Raw genomic sequence first — 18,972 nt, forward strand, 5'->3', positions numbered from 1 at the left:
ACTGCGAACGGCTCGATGAGCGTTGCCCAGCCGAGTAATTTTTTACACACAATTTTCGTGGAAAAAACGTAGTTCGCTGAAATTTCCCAGCGGTAAATCAATTAATCATTATTTACCGGGTGTTCAATTGTGACTGTAAACTCTTTTTATTGGCACCGGGTTGGGCGGTATCCTGGAGCAGGGGAAGATGCCCCAGCCGAGTCGTCAAAGAGTTTTTCGGCGTTTCTCGTATTTTAAGAAATAATAATGCAAAATAATCGTATTTAATTGGGAAATTATTCTAATGAATTTAGTAGAGTGCATGTAGTGCTGAAGGCAGTGCTGATTGTGAGAGAATATTTGAGGCTTTTGGAGGTTATCGGGGGGAGCTTGGAGCTGGGGAATTCTCACGGGCGCAGGGTTCTATTCTGTCATTTTCGGGAGTGTATTTTTTATCATTTTAATTAAATTTTTATGAACCATTAAAAATCGGGAAAATTGTATACTCGTGTTTCTTTCATTTTTCATAATATTTTTTCCCACTAGCTTTAAAAAAAACCTCAAAAAATCAATTTTCAAAAAGTAAATTTGTGTATTTAACATAAAAAGTGTGGAAACCATTGATATTTTTTTGTAATTTTCCCATGAATGATTTGTCACCAGCCACTTGATTAAAAATGGCGCAAAGATTCCCTGGACCAAATGCCGGGAACAATGGGCCACCTCCACAGAGATACCCACCACCCTCTGTACCACCGAATCTTCGACAGTATCCAGGGCCAAATTTTCCGGTAAATATCGTACAAAACCATTAAAATAATGAATAAATTTTTAAAAATCATGAAAATTCTCCCATCAAAAATTTACACAATGTATTATTTATTTGGAAATAAATGATACAAATAGCGGACGTTGGAAATATTCAAATAAAACTACAAATTACTTTCGAATCAAAAAATAACAATTCCGAATTTCTTTTCGAATTTCTATCGCATAATTCATAATTGATTGAGAAAAAATCCTACAAACGAGAAGAAATTTACGAAAAGGTCATCAGGTAATTCCAATAATAAAATGAAAAAAGAATAGAAAGGAAAAATTGAACTATATTGAAAAAATTTTGAAAAGTTGAAATTCCAAAAATACAGACAGTTTCCAGGGGTCATGAATCATGGAGAAATCATGAATTTCCACATTCAATTTTCGAGGTCGTTACAATAACTTCCGTCGGGTCGGGAAGTTGAAAACTAATTAATTGCCAAATGTAGATGCAGCCTAGATCAAGCTTCACTCCACCACCCCAGATGGGCACCGGTGGGCCAGGACCAGGAGGCATAATGAGGCCCAACCAGCAGTACTCCAACATGCGTCAAGGTCCCATGCCTGCGCCCCCCGGCAAAAGGAGTGGTGATCAACGAATTCCCATGTCCCAACAGAAACCGTAAGTGCACCCCCCGCCAAAAAATATCATTTATCATTTGTTAATCCTTAATTTCGATTTTACGTTCAATTGATTTTCTTGATTTCGTTCGGTTCTCATTGCTTTAATTTTCAGTCATTTAATTTCGGAACTCCAACAGTAATTCATGCACCCTGGCCATCGATCATTCACCAACATCCACACACAAAACACTCGAACAAGTTTCAAAATTTCTTTTGATTTTTCAAAATATTATTTTCCACCAAAAACTCATCTAGGTATTTTTGGAACAGTGATTTATCACATTCCACATCCAAGAAGAAGAAGAAATTGGCGGACAAAATATTGCCGCAAAAAGTACGTGACCTGGTACCAGAGTCGCAGGCTTACATGGATCTACTGGCATTTGAACGTAAATTGGATGCTACGATAATGCGTAAACGTCTCGACATTCAAGAAGCGTTGAAACGTCCCATGAAACAAAAGAGAAAATTAAGGATATTCATCTCCAATACGTTTTACCCCGCCAAGGAGGCGGGCGAGGGAGAAGAGGGCTCAGTGGCATCTTGGGAACTTCGAGTTGAGGGACGATTGTTGGATGATACGAAAAATGACCCTAACAAGGTTAAAAATCGAAACAACAAGGGCTGGAGTGGGCAAAAGGACATAGGACTTTTTTTCAAATGTCAAAACGTCCTTCAATTTTTTATGAAATTGAGTATTTTTTTTCCCAGACTGAACATGAATTTTTGAAAAAAAGATCCGAAGTGCCCATTTTGCCTCACCTTACCCTATCAATTCCCTAGAATTAATGATTTGTCAAATTGAAGATTGTTTTCTCACCAAAGGTGAAGCGAAAGTTTTCGTCATTCTTCAAAAGTTTGGTGATCGAACTGGACAAGGATCTGTACGGTCCAGACAACCATTTGGTAGAATGGCATCGCACTTTGACGACCCAAGAGACTGATGGCTTCCAAGTCAAACGCCCTGGGGACAAGAATGTTCGTTGCACTATTCTCCTTCTCCTCGATTACCAGCCACTTCAGGTGAGAATAATCTCTAAATAATGGCCAATGCATTCGTTAAATTTAATAATATGATTTTTCTTATGATTGGAATTTAGTTTAAGCTGGATCCAAGACTTGCTCGTCTGTTAGGTGTTCATACCCAGACTCGACCAGTCATCATATCTGCCCTGTGGCAGTACATAAAGACTCACAAGCTCCAGGACAGTCACGAAAGAGAGTTCATCAATTGCGACAAGTACTTGGAGCAAATCTTCGCCTGTCCACGAATGAAATTCGCTGAGATTCCCCAGAGATTGAATCCTCTTCTGCATCCCCCAGACCCAATCGTCATCAATCATGTCATCAGTGTTGAAGGTGAATTAAAGCCCCAATTAAATGTGAAGAATGTTGTTTTAATGAAGATCTCATGTCCACAGGCACAGAAACTAAACAGACAGCCTGTTACGACATCGACGTCGAGGTGGACGACACCCTAAAAACCCAGATGAACAACTTCCTCCTGTCCACAGCGAGCCAACAAGAGATCCAAAGCCTCGACAATAAAATTCACGAGACAGTCGAGACCATAAATCAGCTCAAGACAAATCGCGAATTTTTCCTGAGCTTCGCCAAGGATCCCCAGCAGTTCATCAACAAATGGATAATCTCCCAAACACGAGACTTGAAGACAATGACTGATGTCGTTGGAAACCCAGAGGAAGAGAGGAGAGCTGAATTCTACTATCAACCCTGGGCACAAGAAGCTGTTTGTCGATACTTCTACACGAAAGTACAACAGAAAAGGGCGGAATTGGAGCAAGCACTTGGAATACGAAATTCATAAGCAACAAATATTCAACTGCAATGCCCTTTTAATTAACCATTATAATCATGAATCTGACATTTTTTTGCGACTAAAATCATGCAATTTCTCTCGAAACTTTAATAATTCTCCACCCGATGAAAGGGGGAATCCAGCATTTCTTACAATATCCCTTTTTTTATTTCATCTCAATTGTATTTACATTTTACGTCGAAATATAATCGACCAAGTTCTGATGCCCGTATACATAGAGATACCTTTTTTTCTCATATTTCGGAAATGGTAATAATCTCGCAAGTAATCCCGCCCCCACCCCCCTCGCCGCTGCAGTAAATATGTAAGAATAAATTTGAATAATAAACTATGATGAAACGAGTCCTCGAGTTCGTTATTTCGTCGTTTTACCCAAATAATCGTGTAAATTTGTGCGCAATTTTCTTAACAAAAGCGTATACTGTGCATTTTCTGGGTATTCTCTCGTCTTTAATTACTTTATCAATAAAAATCTCGTGTATAATTCGTTATAATTTATTCTTTCTAGGTAACTGGAATTTCGGTATAATTTTTATTTAATAATTTCACTGTATAAAGTCATTGAGATGGTAATCGTCTAGATATTACAACTCCTCGATAGTATATACATAAAAAACTTTAGGGACGTTTAGGTAAGTGTTCTTTCAATAGTTATCATTTATTTTAATTACGTGCCGCATCTTTTCTCCAAATGGGTAATAATTCTATTTTATCACTCATACTTTTTATCGTTTTATTATTATTTTTTTTTGCTAGAGATTTCACCAAAGTGAAGACAGGATCGTGGTGCGATATTAAATTTGTATAAAGGTCCTGCGAGTGTTGATCATGCATAGCACAATCTCAACGCACAATTTCTTAGATTTAATCGTCTTATGATTTTCTTTAACTCTTTAAACGTATTCAATTTATCTAAGAAATCCCTGCTGACAATTTGTTCCTCTAAAATAACTGGTACTGTAACTACTGAAGATTGATAACGAGGCAGAAGAAGAAGGAATGAGGCATTAACGCATTCTCGATTTAATCTATTCAGCTTTTAGTAATTTTCATTGCAATTTATTAATGGGTAGAAGATTGTCGAGAAATATTTGATTTCTATTAAATTACCCTTGTTTTTTTTTCTTCCCTTCAAGCAACAGATAAATCGTGTAACGTAAACATTAGTTTATAATTCATGAAATTACGGAATAACTATATCAAATCGAAATTTCCTATCTATACTTCGTTCTTAATTAATGTTGGGAACTGAAGTTATTGGAGAATTAGAGTTGAGAATGCGATTTTTGTTTAAATCGTAGGTGTAGATTAAAAATTTCAGAAATATTATGTTCTCCCTGGTCAATTGAGTCGGCTGACAGTAGTTAAATGCGATTGATTCGTTTGGTTGGAGTGCCTTGATCCCAATTTCCAATCGATAACGAGATTTTTTATAATCACCGATTTTTGCCTGCTTTAATAGTATGAAATGAAGTAATCCCCTTGCCTTTTGAGAATTAATTATACTTTGAAAATTTCACGAATCGATTTTCAAGTTCATTTCTCCAGACATATTCATGTTCAAACGTATTAATCAGTGGTATCTTCGTACACAGACAAGTACAATGATGGAACCAATGACATATATCATTCAGAATTCACAACTCTGCGGTAAAATTCACGCAATTGTAAATTAACATGCAAATAATCGTGGTTCTGCCGAAGAGAAGGATTACCCTACATTAAATGAACACATTTATTGACTAGACTGTGTTGATCACGAAAAGAATGAAAGAAACAAAGTGAAAGATGACGAATGTTTAGTAATTTTCAGAATTAAATTAACTGCTGTATAGGTTAGTATCAGTCGAGGTCCTTTACACCTCTTCGGCAGGTCCTGATGATTATTTACGATAGAATATAAATTATTAATTTACCTATACAGATTTATGGGAAATTATAACATCTTTATGAACTTTAACGTTACTCCTTAGTGGTGAAATATGCAGGGATAAGTCGGATAAAATGAGCCCTTGGCTTTTTCAGATGTTAACGACGATTTTAAATGGGATAATTTTTCTTTCTGAGTCATAATAACTGAGTTTTAAATTGGAAAAAATGCCAAGTGTCCATTTTGCCCCAGCCTCCCCTAATCATGTGTTTACGGTGGGCTTTAAACTTAATTTTATTGGTATCAACAAATATCCGTTTTACTTCACTTCAATGACTAGATTCAAGACACCTGTATGTAGTTTCATTACAGTTAAAAGGCATTTATACGTTGTGAATGAACGTACAACAAACCTCGTCTTATTTGGCAGTGAAATCTGGCCAATAATTAATGTAATAGCGTTGCGTTGAACCTTCGAATAATCTATCTAGCCAGTTGGGCAGACCATCTAAAAGTCTGTCTTGGTACAAAACACTGTTATCCAACTGGGGAATAAAAACCAAACATTAGCCATTGAAAACGCCAAATTTCCTTTCTTCCAATAGCCAACGAAAATGTATTTACCTCATCTTGTGACATTTCAGAGTCACTAGAGCTGTCGAATCCTATGAATGCTCCAGCCTCCGCATCCTCATTCCGTCGACTCAAATGTTTCGTCATTCGTTCCATTCGCTAAACAATTCGAGAATAGACGAATGACTTTTTTAAATCTTTGGAAATGAAAAAAAATTGAGGCTCTCTATTTTTAGTTTACCTTCGCTCCTTTTCCTTTACTACATTCCGGATGCTTTGCATGGTACATACAAAAATACTTCCTATGCCCATTCAATGCCAATACAGTGCCAACACAATTTTTTGGATTGATATTCAATTCTTTTGGCTCTGGGAGACTCAGGGAGAGGATTTTCTTGTACCACTCGAGTCCACGTTCCAGGGACAAGTGTCCGAACATTAGTGTCTTATTTTTCCTAGCAATGAAAAGCCATTATTGGAATCATTTTTTAAATATTATTTATTCATCAGGTATTTATATTGCTTAAGGGATTTTCAGTGTTTTTCTTACAACTGAATTTCCCCCTCATTCATCAAATAATCCTGACGAACTTCGATTGAAAGTAAAAATTACCTGTAAGGCCAGACAGCCCGATGGAACGCAGGAAGCAGCTTCAGTCTGCTCTGGGCGTCGACAATCAGAATAATTGTCCTGCAGCCAGGCTTCAGCAGTCTCACAAGCCCATTATACTTCTCAGCCCTCATGTCATGCAGCCTCAACTGTGGCTGAGTGGAATTCCCCTTGGAATTCTCCTTATTGAACTGACTCTGTTTGCTCTGCACACTCAACTCCTCCAGCTTCACCAAGTAAGACACCCCATACCCAGCAGCTCCAATAAACAACAACGAAGCGATCACCGAAATGAGGGGGAGAATTTGCTCCTTCGTCAGATTATCAGAGATGTAGTCCACAGCGAGGAGAGCCCTTCCAATGAGTCTGTCGACAGTTCCCTGAGCATGTTCATCAGCAAGCTCCTCCACCTTAGCGGCGTAGGGAAGGGCCTCAGTGATCCTCAGCAGTCGCTGGATGGTCTGCTCCAGTTTTCTCCTCGTCTCGTTCCACTTGTTCTCGTCCTCAGCTGCGTCTAGCCATCCACTCGACAGCCACTCGTACTTCAGGTGATTGGCATCCCTCCTCCAGATGATGACAATGTGCAGGAGGGGCTCCAGAGGGCTGCCCTCACCGGCGCACAGGGCAGACACAAACTGGGGCTGGGACTCCTTGTAGACGTAAGTGTATCTCACTCTCTCTGGACTGTACGGGGACTCCAGAGCTGCCTGCCTGAACCTGTGCCTAGCTAGGTCGTGGATGGCGCTGTTCTGGGAGATGAGGACTGCACACAGTCGTTTCTGGGGTCGAAGCCACTCTGGGGGGCACACAGAGTCCAACATGGCCTGATTCGATAGCCTAGGCAGCACCAGGAATTTGTTATTCGCAATGACGTTGTGCATTGTTTCACTGGAGATGTCCTTCATGCTGACTGATGCCATGGGCTTCTCAGAGTTCTCGTTGAACAGCAGCAAGGTGTTTAAATCCCCTGAGATTTTATATCTCGTGGTGATGGCCTCAGTCTCCGGCTTGCCAACCTGCACGAAACCAAATGCCACTCTGTCCCTGTGGTGGAATGCCACCAGCAGGTAGCGCAGCCTCTGGGAGTCTTTCTTCTCGAATATGAGGGCGCGAATTCTGTTGTCCTTCCAGCCCGATAAAAAGTGGTCGACGTTGTTGTTCGTTATCTTGGGGATGAGCTTGTAGGGGAATTTGTTGCGGAGGAACTCAACTATCTTGGGGACGTTGAACAGGGACTCCTTGTAGATGCTTGTGCGACCGTCCATCGTCACCGCTAGGCAGGGGATCGAGTGGACGCCCACTCGTCGCTTGAAGGCTGGCTCTCGCTCGCCGTGCACTGTGACGAACGTCACACCCAGCGGCTCCAGCTCGTCCATCAGGCGACGCCAGGTCGGCTCGATCTGGATGCAGGTGAAACACCATTCCGAGTAGAAGAGCATTAGGTACGGCGTGCGGAAGCTCTTTGGGAGGATTATATGCTCGTACATTCTGAAATTGAAGGTAATTGATAATTGGGGAAAGGAAACAAATTACAGTGGTGAAACTGATTAAAATTCGTGATTTCTGTTCATTTTTTCCCAAAATTTGGAATTTTTAATAACAAAATTTCTTGAAATTTCGATGAAACAATTAAATGATTTTTTTTTCAAGGATTTCCAAGTACTTTGGCTATTTTTTTCTGCAGTCGAATGCTACAATGATTTGATCGAAAATTGATGAAATTTAATATTTGCAATTTTTAAATTACGAGCATTTTTTGTAAATAATTTATAAACAGTAAATTTTTTATCATAAAAATCATTTGTTCAGAATCGTAAAAAATTTATTCATATCCAGAGTTTTATCAAAAATCGATTTGGTGGCTAAAAAAATGATAATTCTGTGCAAAATGTCACAAATTATTTGCCAAATTTGATGATTAAAAATGGTAAAATCTATAGTATAATCTCTACCAAACTGTAAAATATACTTGAATATCCTCAAGAAATTAAAAACTCGCAATTGTATAATTTCAGTAATTACCTGTACGTCACACTCATCTTGTGATAAAACGATATATCTCGACTTTGGTAATGAAACTTGAAATTCGCCCCAAGGAGATCCTCGAGTGGATCGGGCATCTGAAAGTGGCTGTTCTCTCGTCTGAATCTGGAGGATCCCTCCTCAGTAATCCCATGATTATCGAAATTCCTGCGTCTCTCAGGGTCCGACAAGAGTTCATAAGCCTTAGTAATCTCCACGAACTTGTCCTCAGCATCGGGATGATCGGTTTTGTCAGGATGCCACTCCTTCACGAGGTTCTTGTACGCCTTCTTGATGTCCTGGAGTGTCGAACGCCTGTGGACCCCGAGGATCTGGTACGGATTGCCGAGTGGCTGAGTGGCACTGGTCACCGGTAATAGCTGCACAATCACGAGTATCACTGTGACTGCCAGTGATAACCTCATGATCGGTGCCACACTCTCTCTCCAAAAATCATTGGATCGCTTAGATACTAGTAATAAATTCTTTAAAAAATTCATCAACAACATCAGCTTCGACACTTCCATTTGACAGCTAGATAAAAAATTCCTCCCCTCATGGTGATGTTTTGGTGATGATTCCTGTGATGAATTGGAGTGCGAGCTGGTGTTTACAGACGCAGGACTCGTGCAATCGGTTCGTAATAATTTACTGATGCATCGACTGTCAATAGTGTCGAGGCAGTCAGGCATCTCCGTTGACAGTGAGCACTCCATGACATTATTCGTGATTACTGAACCCCCAATAGTCCCATTAAGTCTCAACAATCAGCGTTACAACTCCGAGTCAATGAATATGATCTTGAAAAAGGTCCATCATTCTCACGTTTGGGTTAAGTATTGTGATCCTTCAGTCACCAGCAGCGTACCAAAATAGAATGGGACTGACACTGTACTGATTAAGATTTTTTACCAATCACGTAAATTACCCAGCTCCACTAACTATCACTATTAATTACTGACGAATGCATGGAATTGATGTTCATGTGACACTCGTGATCACGAGAGTTTGACACATTTTAGGGTTTTTATTGGCGATGATAATGAGAAATCAATTACATTGGAATAGCAGTTGATCATTGGACATTTTCCACTCACTGATCTGCCACTAGGGCGGCCCCGTGGATTTACTGGGCGCCAGGCGCATGTCCGAGCGGCTCTGGGTATTTTTATTTGTCACGAGAATTGAGGGTGAACGGTGGTAATTATGAAAACCACTAGACTTCAAAATGAATTTATTGCTTAATTCAATACAAGATAAATATTCATTTTAATGACGATTTATGCAATTCTTTGCTGCTTACGAGGGCTTTTTCACGCCCTGAGGGACTATTCCTCCGATCCAGTTAAGATATTCTTCATTTCCGTTCTCAATCTGAATGAATTTTCGCGTAAGTGTGCGAATAACAAATGAAAATCGGCGTAATTTACTTTTAATTTCACTTACCGGAAAAGATATGACTTCACAGACTTCGTAAGGATGATTTTCCCTGTGAGAAACATTCACTAATTATGAAAATCCAACACAAACGCAAGAATTTCAACTTATCATTACGTACTTAACATATTTCGTTAAATTTCCCACGGCTTCAGTTCTCGTTTTGATCATCTGAAGAAATGACACAATCACTTCAGCATTTTTTCTTAATTCTTGAGTTTATGCACTACTTACCAGGAGCAGCTCACTCTCTTCATTTATCTCATCCTTCCACTCATACACCGAAGTCACTTGAGGAATGATGTTGACACATGCAGCGAGTTTACTCTTAACAATACCGCTGAAACATAACATGTCTCATTATCTATTGTTAACCGGTTAATTAGCACTTGTACGTACTGCGCCAATTTCTTCGCGATTTCGTTGCTGGGAACTGTCACGTAAGCCACCGAATAAACGCCAGACAATGAACTCATCGCTTTTTGCGCTTGAACTCCGAAATTACGAAAAAATAATAGAGTCATCAATGACAACAGGAAGAATTCCTTCCCCTGCATTTGTGCCATTTGTCCTTTGGAGGTTAGGGCTTCCGTTGACAGTAAACATGGCGGGAATAATTGAATTAAAAATACAGAAAAATGACGCGTGAAAAATTCAATGAAAAATGGAAATTCTTCAGTCTCTAAAAATGGAGAATCGAAGATTTCATGAAATTTTTGTGAAAAATTCATCAAAAATTGAATTATGAATTTCTCCAGTTACAGTTATTTTTTGTTTTTATTCTATCAATTCCGCGGTAGTGGCGCCACTGGGTACTGATTAAATATGGCGGCAAGTGCCCGCCGAAAAATGAAATTCTTTCGTTTCGACATGAAACAAGACTCTGCAGACGTTAATTCAGAGAAGACACTCAATAAATTTTAATAAACACTCTTGGATACTCAAATTACCCTCCGGATCGAGCACTGTAACCGAAATTATTTTGCCAATTAACCTCAACTTTCACCCTTGAACTCATCGATCTCCCCGAGTCTCGGTGAGCGCACACGTGTGACGTAACGCGTATCTGTCCGCTTTTTGAGGCAAAAAATGGCTGGCACCTTGGCTGAGGATGAAATTGGACGGAAATGGGACCGTTGTTTCGCGGATGCTGTCATTAAATTCGGTGAGCAACACCTCTCATAATCCTTGATTAGTCGAAATGTTCGTGAAAGTTGTTATTCGATATATTCATTCATGTTTTGACGTTGACTAGGCGGCGGTATTGTCATCGGCTCTGTTGTCTCCCTGCTGTTTTTTAGGAGTGAGTAACTATTTTTATCCCACTTGAGCTAAACTATGACCCTTGAACCTCATTAAAACTATTTTATTCATGAATTCAGTCCTGAATTTGAGATGAAACCATTTTTTTTCACATAACCTCAACATGTGATTTGTTAAGATCGTACTTTATCCTTGAAGAATACAAAAATAGTCCTCTGAAGAGTCATGAAATTTAGTGGCTAAAAGGTCTCGCAAATTGGAATTGTTTAATTGAATTGTGAATAAAATGGGATTATTTTCCCTTTGATAAATTTTGTACAATTTCCCTAAATTTTCATTGCAGAGAGATGGCCCATTATAACAGGGGCAGGCTTTGGCCTCGGTATGGCCTATTCAAACTGCGAAAAAGACATAAACTCATCAATTAGCCAATATAAACCCAAAGGACGAAAGTGCGACGACGCCACATGAGATGATCATCCTCATTTTTTTAACTAAAAAATCCAAAATCAAGGAAATGTTCGGGCAGTGCTATAGAAAACAAATTAATTACTTTCAAAAGCTCTGCCAGTCTAGTTAAATTTGTAACAATTCTAAATAGCATAAGACCATTGCTGTGAGAATAAAAATCCATACAGTGTAAATATATTTATTATTATCACTATGCTGTAAATTAAGTTGATGAACAATTGAGAATAAAATTTGAATTTACTTCACGCTGTAGTCGGGGGACAAAAATTGGTTGAGGGAGGCATTCACACTGATGTATCCCTACTATTCTTTCATTCTTGGTATTCCGTCTAAAAATTACGCCAAAATGTTACGGTAAATTGTGTAATTGCCTCTTGATTTGTTTTTTTTTCAACACTATTCACAACTTTTGAATTTTTCAATAAATATTATTGGAATTGGCAAATTATGGAGCCATAGTAATTATTGCGAGGCACTCTTGTCGCGAATTCGATTATAACTCACTTCTGTTGAAGAATCTTCGGTATTTTAGGTAAATGTTTTGAGGGATTTTATGTTTTTTATTTTGAATTAATATTAATCATGTTTTATCATTAATAACATCTCTTTGTGTAATTTTATCTGCAATATTTTGTCCCGTAATATTACCGTGTAATATTTTTTTCTGAAATATAATGCTTCCGTAATATTTAGCCCCGCAATCTCCATTCTTATCGAAATGTTCGGCGCGCAGAGGCACCAGCGAGTGGAATTTCGTATTCGAATCATGGAACTCGCCATGGAAAGACGCTTCCTCGCTCTCTCAATTTTATTCGTCTTGATCAGTCGATCTGATTGTTCGGGTAGAGTCAAACGAATCGTGGGGGGAATTTATGCCGCTAAACCCCCCGAGGATGATCCAGTGGTTTTCGTGAATCGCGACGATCGTAACGCAAGAGTTTACGGATCTCGTGATCCCGGCGCAGGATTTTACGTCTTCAGAGGGATTAGATTTGGCGAACCGCCTGTTGGTCGCAGTAGATTTCAGGTAAATACTGTCCAATAATAAACTGAGAGAAATATTACTTCCTTTGAGATTATTAATTGAGGGATAATTGCAGTTTTATTTTATGGACTCCTTTATCTGTTTCGAAATGGCTTGAACAGGTTTTATTATCATTTTACATCCTGTTAGCTGTCCAATTAGCGTGGCTGATAATAATGTATATTTTTAGTTGAAATTGTCATCAAAATATATATATATTTTTTATATTTTTTTTATAGATTATTATTTATATATTTTATTTTATTGTATGTAAAAGGCCGAGAGGTCATACATGCCTGAATAAAAAATTTATTTTATTTTATTGTAAGATTTAATTCGTGAATAGTTGTCGAACAAATTGTCTCGAATTAATTTATCTAGAGAGCTAGAGCTGTGCATTTGGACGGTGAATACAACGCGACAATTTGGGGTCCACCGTGCCCCCAACTTCACAAAGGAAATGTCATTGGCTCCGAGGATTGCCTATTCCTGAACGTTTTCACACCGGCACTTCCGGATTCTGGGGACGGCTACCCGGTCCTAATATGGATCCACGGGGGAGGGTTTCGGATTGGCGCAGCCTGCCAATATGAGATGAGGAATTTAATAAAAAAACACATGGTCGTTATTTCCATTCAGTACAGACTCGGGTCCCTAGGGTTTTTGAGTACCGGGACTCGAGATCTACCCGGGAATAACGGAATGTTTGACATGACTCTGGCCGTCAACTGGGTGAAGAAATACATCGGATATTTCGGGGGAAATCCGGACAGAATTGTTGCCTTTGGTCAAGGCACTGGGGCCAGCTCCGCCCTGATGCTTTCTCTGTCGACGTTGACTAAGAGTGAGTCGTTGAGGGGTTCCCCTTTTTTTATTCCCGACATTTCTTCCTCAATAATTCATCCTGACAGGAACTTTTTCCCTGACATTTCCCCCCCAATTCCCGGAATCAATTGAAAATAATTGGTTCCCTCAACTAATTTTATTAAGAGTGAAATCGCGTTGAATTTAACGAATTGATTGAACAATCGCGAATAAAAAAGAAGACGATTTTTGTCATTAATTTTTTCATTTTTTCCCTTGTAATAAAAAATGAAGAAATTTAATGAGCATTAAAAAAAAACTCCAAGCAAAATTCCTCATGGAGAGAATTAGTGCGGAAAATTAATTTCAAAAATTGACGGAGAAAATTTTTCGGAAATCTTTCAATTGGGAAAAAAACTGCGACCACGAAAGAACTGTTTTATTCGTTTGATTTTTCCCTTCTAGATCACTTCAGTGGACTGATCGCGATGTCAGGAACTATCCTATCGAATTTCGTATTCGATAGAGATCCCATGCAAACGACAAAGTTCATCGCGTTTTCCCACGGATGTCCTACTGATGATGTAACTGCGATGGTGCGGTGTCTCCAGGAATTACCGGTGGAGAAATTAATTTCAGTGGATTCGAAATTATCGCATATTCGGATGGTGGCTGATGGCTTTATTTCCGAAATATCCGCGCTTTTGGGCGCCGGGCCTGTGGTAGAAGGAAGGGACGATGAAAGGTATTTCCGTTCGCCAGAACGAAAATTCCATTTCGCGTGATATTTTTAGGAATTTGGCGTTTCGATAAATATTTCTGCTTTCTCAGGCTCTAGAGTAATTTACTACAGACGAAAATTTCATTTTAATATAACAAAAACTGACGTTTATGAGAGTTAAATTTTTACGGAGCCTGAGAAAGCTAAAATACTTAAAATTAAAATTAATATAATAAGAATAATGATAAAAATATTTAGATATTAATTCATTTATCCGCGCCTTATCGCCTCAAGTCTTTATCACATCTCTCAATTTTTTTTCACAGGGGTCTCCCGAATTTCATGACTGACAAGCCCGAAAACATCTTAAATCTCGGAAACTTCCCAAAAATTCCTCTTCTCACTGGAGTTGTCAAGGACGAAACTGGAGATTCCATCTCCGGTGGCTACAGCAACGAAATACAGAATAAACTAAAGACAATCCCAGACTTTCTGAATAAAGAATTACTGCCTTCTCTCCAGAACACAATTCCGTTTTTCGGTAATAGTTCGCGGCAGTTTATTCCCAGCGCTTTCAGTGAATACCTAAAGATTCCTGCGGGTGGGAAATTAAAAAAGAGCTTGAAGAAAGTAGCCGAGGCAGTGACCGACGCAATCTTCAACGCCCCCGCCCTTATGACCCTCAATTACTGGAGCAAAAAGGCGAATGCTTATTTCTACAGTTTCGATTACAGCACTAAACACTCTCATGGGAAGAACTTCCTGGCTGGGCTGCCCCTGGTGGACGCCAAGGACCCCTCGCTGGGGTCGACAGGCCACGGAGACGATCTGGGATTCATTTTCGGGCATAATGACATCTTCGGGGACCAACTACCACCAGTGCCATTCTCAAAGGAAGACGAGGGGGTCACGGATATCTTCACAGATCTCATTTCACAATTCGCTAGAACGGGAAAACCTGGAGGGGATGAGGCAAGCGGAGGCATTCCGTCATTCTCCAGCGAAGATAACTCCTACATTAGCATAACTGATAAGATAAAACCCATGAAGAACTTTAGATTTTGCGAAATGAGTTTATGGACTGGGGCTGTCGAGAAACTAGTGTCACCCAGTTGTGACGTCCTCAGGGTCACGTCTGAAACTGTCGAGAGACTTGGGAAGGAGACGAAGAAAATTGTTGATTTAGTGCCTCCTATCGATACCATAAAAAAACCGATTGATGGGCTGGGAAATGTGGGAGGGAAAGTCATTCCTGGAGGAATTCCAACTGTGTCTCTTCCGAAAATTCCCACGTTTGGCCTCTTTTAGATGAAAACATAGCAATTTTTTTATTCACGAGAACTTGTGATTTACGACGAAAAATTTTCAATATAAAAATCTTTCTTTAATTATTTCTTGATGATAAATTAAAAATATGAAATAAAGCCATTGATTTTTTATTCGCGAGAACTTTTGATTTTTCCGATGAAAATACCAGATGAAAAAATAAATAAAGACTATAAAATTAAGAGCATAAACTAATCTTTTATTTGATCGCAAAACATGCTGAGAATGACCTCGTCATCAGACCCATCATCCTTGCTCCCTGATTTAGATTCACTCTCGATTATACTAATTTCCTTGGAGAGGCTGATCTCCTTGATGATCTCCACAGGCTGATCCGAGCTCGTGGAGCTGTTAGCAGACACCCTCTGCGCATCCTTGATGGTGAAGTAGGCACTCTCCCCTCGATTGCTGTCAAAACTGTCCTGGGAATATCGTTCAGGCACGTCCTGGGGGATTTCCTCGATGGAGGGAGTTTTTTTGGGGCTGTGCTCCCCCTTCCCCCGTGGTGGTATGCAGATATCCTCGACTATCTGGATCTTCCTCTGCTTCCTCGGAGGCTGCTGCTGACCATTCTCGATCACCTCGATGTCATCGTCCGCCACTTCGTCTCTTATCACCTCAATTTCGTCAGTACTACTGTCTCGTTTCTTCCCCTTTCCATTCGTCATCACCTCTTTATTTTTCTCCACATCTCTATCCTCATAATTCGAAGCCTCGAGCCTCTCATTCTTCGAATTATTAATTTGCTCCACGATATTTCGTATTCTGTCGACAGCATCAGCACCTGTCGAGCTCCTAACGATGCATTCAACATCCTGACTAGAGTCTTCCTGAGCCTGAGGAGGAGCAAAGTCGAGAGGACCAGCACTAGGATGCACAATCTTCTCCAACTCAGCAAGAGCCACTCTAGCTTCCCTCACGACCCCTTCATCGCCATCATTGCTCGCCAGCTGGAAGATTTGTATTGAATACTGGGTAGGAGGAGTTGTCAGTGCACTAGGATTCATCTGAATAGCCCTGAGGGCCCTCAATAAATTCAGTCTGCACTCAGAGTCCTTCGAGTAGAGGCTCTGTTCGTCCTTCTCCATGTAAACATCCAGGAGAAGAGGCACGATAATTTTATGAAGAGCTCTGTACACCCCTGGCCCCACCGAGACCCCCGAATTGTAGAAGATATTCTGGAGAGCAACGAGAGCTTCTCTGCACAATTCAGCATTCGTCAGTGGATTTTTCTCGACCCTAGGGGCACTCCCCAGAACCATGCTACTCTCATACTGGCTGTCCTTGAACTTCTTCAGAGCCTTTTTAGACATATTCTGGGTCTTCTGGATGGTCAGCAGCACCTGGTCCCTCTCTGGCGTCACATCTCTGACGATATTTGGCAGAATATCCTCTGCTATCATGTCAACACCAGACAGACTCCCCAGACAATTCAGCCACAACGATAAACTCCTGTAGACCCCAATCCTGATGGTCTTGAAGGGCTTGCTGCCCCCCATCGTCCTCTCACTCTGATCGACTTTCCCCGTCCACTTTAACGTCTGTCGATACAACTGCAGAATTGTCAGAGCAAAGGGCACGAGTTCCCCACGAAAACCGTTGATGAAGGCATTCAATACGTTTAGTAAACTCATCTGAATCTTCGGGAGCATCAGGTACAGTATTTCCTTCTTGTAAGAGTCATCGTTGGAGAGGTTCTCAGGAGCCACTGCCAGTCCTCGACACACGAGTTTCATTATCGTCCTGCAGGAGACTGAGTTCTTCCCAGCGCAACCACGAAGGGTTGTGGCAAGGTAGACACAGAGATTTTGGAACCTTCGTTCCACGTTGTGGTAGTACTCGACGACATTCTCCTGGGGGAGGCTGGGCAGTTCCAGGGATCCCCAGATGTCCACAGTGTCGAGCTCCAGGACTCCACTGAACAATTCATCCAGGATGACGTGGAGATCGTTGCTGATGAGGGCCTGCTGGTAAGCAATGCTTGTGAAGTCAGGGGACGTCTCAGGGGGCTTGAAGGATCGCTCTGTCGCCTTTGCGAGGAGAGTGAAGCAGTTGGCACCAGCCTGAACCAAATTCCTGTGCTTGGAGTCGATTGGGGGAATGATTAGCTTCTGAATCGTCGACTGGAGGCGTTCGCAGGGCTCTCGATAGTGGCACAAGAGTGTCGCCAATACGAAGAATACACCGCCAGTTCTTTTCTCCTCAGTCATGCTGGAGATCAGGGCTATCAGCTGCTTGACGTTCTGCATGGAGATCTGCTTCTGCAGCTCTGGAATCTCTTTGCAGGAGATCACCAGTTTGGAGAGGACTTTGCAGGAGAGATCTGTGTCTTTGGGGGTGCTGTGGGGGCTCTCCAGGTGTTGGGTGGCTTTTCCCAACCAGAGAGAGCCATATTTTGATAATGTTTCTTGTGAACAGGTGGGCAGAACTCTCGAGAGGATCTTCAAACCCTCGTGGCGAGTCCCTGAGTCATTCAGGCGAGAGTTGATGGCACTTATGATGGAATTCTGAAGGGTGTTCACCTGGAGTCACGTTTGAATTAGTTAGATGTTGTGTTTGTGGCGGGTTTGAGGTTAGAGAGAGGTTAACTTACTTCGTCGGTGCTCAGGGGCAGGTCCGAACTGGTTGAGAGAAGGCTCTCTATGAACTCCGTGCACTGGTCACTGCTTTGGTCCAGTGATTTGTATAAATTCAGTATTTTCGACATTTTTGGGGAGTCTGAGGGGGCTCCTCATGTGTTTGTTTTTCACGTGCTTTGGGAGAGAGACCACGTGTGCGCGCTACAGTCGCAGGAGGCGATTGGCAGCGGCGGGTGGAGGAATGAAGAATTGAATGAACTCGCGATGTGAATTGAATTGTTTTTTTGTATTGAAATGAATTCTGAAGACACTAATGATGTCTAGAATTTTTTTGTTATTGTTTCGCGCCTTTTCAACTATTTATTTTCTGAGGAAAAATACAATTTTTTTTACAATACTATTTTTCGCGTGATAAACGTATCTTTTCCCGCATTTTTCATAATTAAGGAACGAAAATTTGCGATCGTATTTAAGAAACTATTTTTAAAAACGTTGAGGATTTTTTAAAGTTGATTTTTCGATTTAAAAAAATTCGAATCTCTCATTTTTGATCTACAAAATCGGATTCCTGCGGAAAAATCAAGCGGAAAATACTAATTAAAATTTTTTTTTCTCGAAAAGCGAAAAACTTCTTCTACCCGGGGTGAACCACCTGAGAATAATGACTAAATGATAATAAACGATAATGAAGTGATGATTAAAATGTCTGCGTTGTGTGACAGGTCGACTACAATTATCGTATTATCACTCGGCTGTCCGAATTTTCTAATCGTCGAATGTCTTTCCACTGCGTCAAAAACCTCTCAGAAAATCTTATCAGCAAAATATTCAATGGAGAATAACGTAAGAGGGGAAAGTGTTGAAACATTGAATCCTATTTCCTTCACTCACCAATGTCCCACATTGGAAGGTGATAACCAGTACAAAAGATGAAAATAAAGTTTATGATGTTGATGGCCCCAACCCGAATATAAATTTGGGCCACATTGTCGTTGAACGCGACAATATCA

The 18,972-nt window shown here is 40.4% G+C and overlaps 6 protein-coding genes across 7 annotated transcripts; 3 read left to right on the forward strand and 3 right to left on the reverse strand.

Annotated features, from left to right (window-relative positions):
* The first annotated feature begins 1 nt into the window (after position 1).
* Positions 2 to 3,605, forward strand: LOC107045465 (brahma-associated protein of 60 kDa). Of its 2 annotated transcripts, none has more exons than XM_015267763.1 (7): positions 2 to 92; positions 643 to 770; positions 1,248 to 1,420; positions 1,678 to 2,023; positions 2,248 to 2,445; positions 2,523 to 2,781; positions 2,844 to 3,605. In XM_015267763.1, the coding sequence occupies exons 2-7, from the start codon at positions 657 to 659 to the stop codon at positions 3,248 to 3,250; spliced, it is 1,497 nt and encodes a 498-aa protein (XP_015123249.1). In that variant the 5' UTR covers positions 2 to 92; positions 643 to 656; the 3' UTR covers positions 3,251 to 3,605. The 2 variants fall into 2 exon arrangements, with proteins under 2 accessions (XP_015123249.1, XP_015123254.1); XM_015267768.1 differs by having other exon boundaries at positions 1,693 to 2,023.
* LOC107045456 (dnaJ homolog subfamily C member 16) lies at positions 3,261 to 9,420 on the reverse strand. Its single transcript, XM_015267755.2, has 5 exons — positions 8,338 to 9,420; positions 6,319 to 7,803; positions 5,947 to 6,160; positions 5,757 to 5,864; positions 3,261 to 5,677 (listed from the first exon to the last, which is right to left on the reverse strand). The coding sequence occupies exons 1-5, from the start codon at positions 9,051 to 9,053 to the stop codon at positions 5,552 to 5,554; spliced, it is 2,649 nt and encodes an 882-aa protein (XP_015123241.1). The 5' UTR covers positions 9,054 to 9,420; the 3' UTR covers positions 3,261 to 5,551.
* A 134-nt stretch (positions 9,421 to 9,554) lies between these two features.
* Positions 9,555 to 10,397, reverse strand: LOC107044385 (protein CutA homolog). The gene is made up of 5 exons (XM_015266247.2): positions 10,174 to 10,397; positions 10,009 to 10,114; positions 9,896 to 9,945; positions 9,784 to 9,826; positions 9,555 to 9,711 (listed from the first exon to the last, which is right to left on the reverse strand). Exons 1-5 carry the CDS (start codon positions 10,338 to 10,340, stop codon positions 9,637 to 9,639), a joined length of 441 nt encoding a protein of 146 aa, XP_015121733.1. The 5' UTR covers positions 10,341 to 10,397; the 3' UTR covers positions 9,555 to 9,636.
* Positions 10,398 to 10,607: 210 nt separating this feature from the next.
* LOC107044282 (MICOS complex subunit MIC10) lies at positions 10,608 to 11,753 on the forward strand. Its single transcript, XM_015266094.1, has 3 exons — positions 10,608 to 10,939; positions 11,030 to 11,077; positions 11,381 to 11,753. Exons 1-3 carry the CDS (start codon positions 10,864 to 10,866, stop codon positions 11,506 to 11,508), a joined length of 252 nt encoding a protein of 83 aa, XP_015121580.1. The 5' UTR covers positions 10,608 to 10,863; the 3' UTR covers positions 11,509 to 11,753.
* Positions 11,754 to 12,274: 521 nt separating this feature from the next.
* On the forward strand, positions 12,275 to 15,407 carry LOC107043713 (pyrethroid hydrolase Ces2a). Its single transcript, XM_015265297.1, has 4 exons — positions 12,275 to 12,535; positions 12,914 to 13,376; positions 13,802 to 14,081; positions 14,384 to 15,407. The coding sequence occupies exons 1-4, from the start codon at positions 12,275 to 12,277 to the stop codon at positions 15,363 to 15,365; spliced, it is 1,986 nt and encodes a 661-aa protein (XP_015120783.1). The 3' UTR covers positions 15,366 to 15,407.
* A 154-nt stretch (positions 15,408 to 15,561) lies between these two features.
* LOC107044040 (proline-, glutamic acid- and leucine-rich protein 1) lies at positions 15,562 to 18,163 on the reverse strand. Its single transcript, XM_015265790.1, has 2 exons — positions 17,977 to 18,163; positions 15,562 to 17,905 (listed from the first exon to the last, which is right to left on the reverse strand). The coding sequence occupies exons 1-2, from the start codon at positions 18,088 to 18,090 to the stop codon at positions 15,575 to 15,577; spliced, it is 2,445 nt and encodes an 814-aa protein (XP_015121276.1). The 5' UTR covers positions 18,091 to 18,163; the 3' UTR covers positions 15,562 to 15,574.
* Positions 18,164 to 18,972: the final 809 nt, after the last annotated feature.

This window comes from Diachasma alloeum, unplaced genomic scaffold (assembly GCF_001412515.2).
Source record: "Diachasma alloeum isolate Michigan unplaced genomic scaffold, Dall2.0 Dall_scaffold_00180, whole genome shotgun sequence".
Classification (NCBI taxonomy): domain Eukaryota; kingdom Metazoa; phylum Arthropoda; class Insecta; order Hymenoptera; family Braconidae; genus Diachasma; species Diachasma alloeum.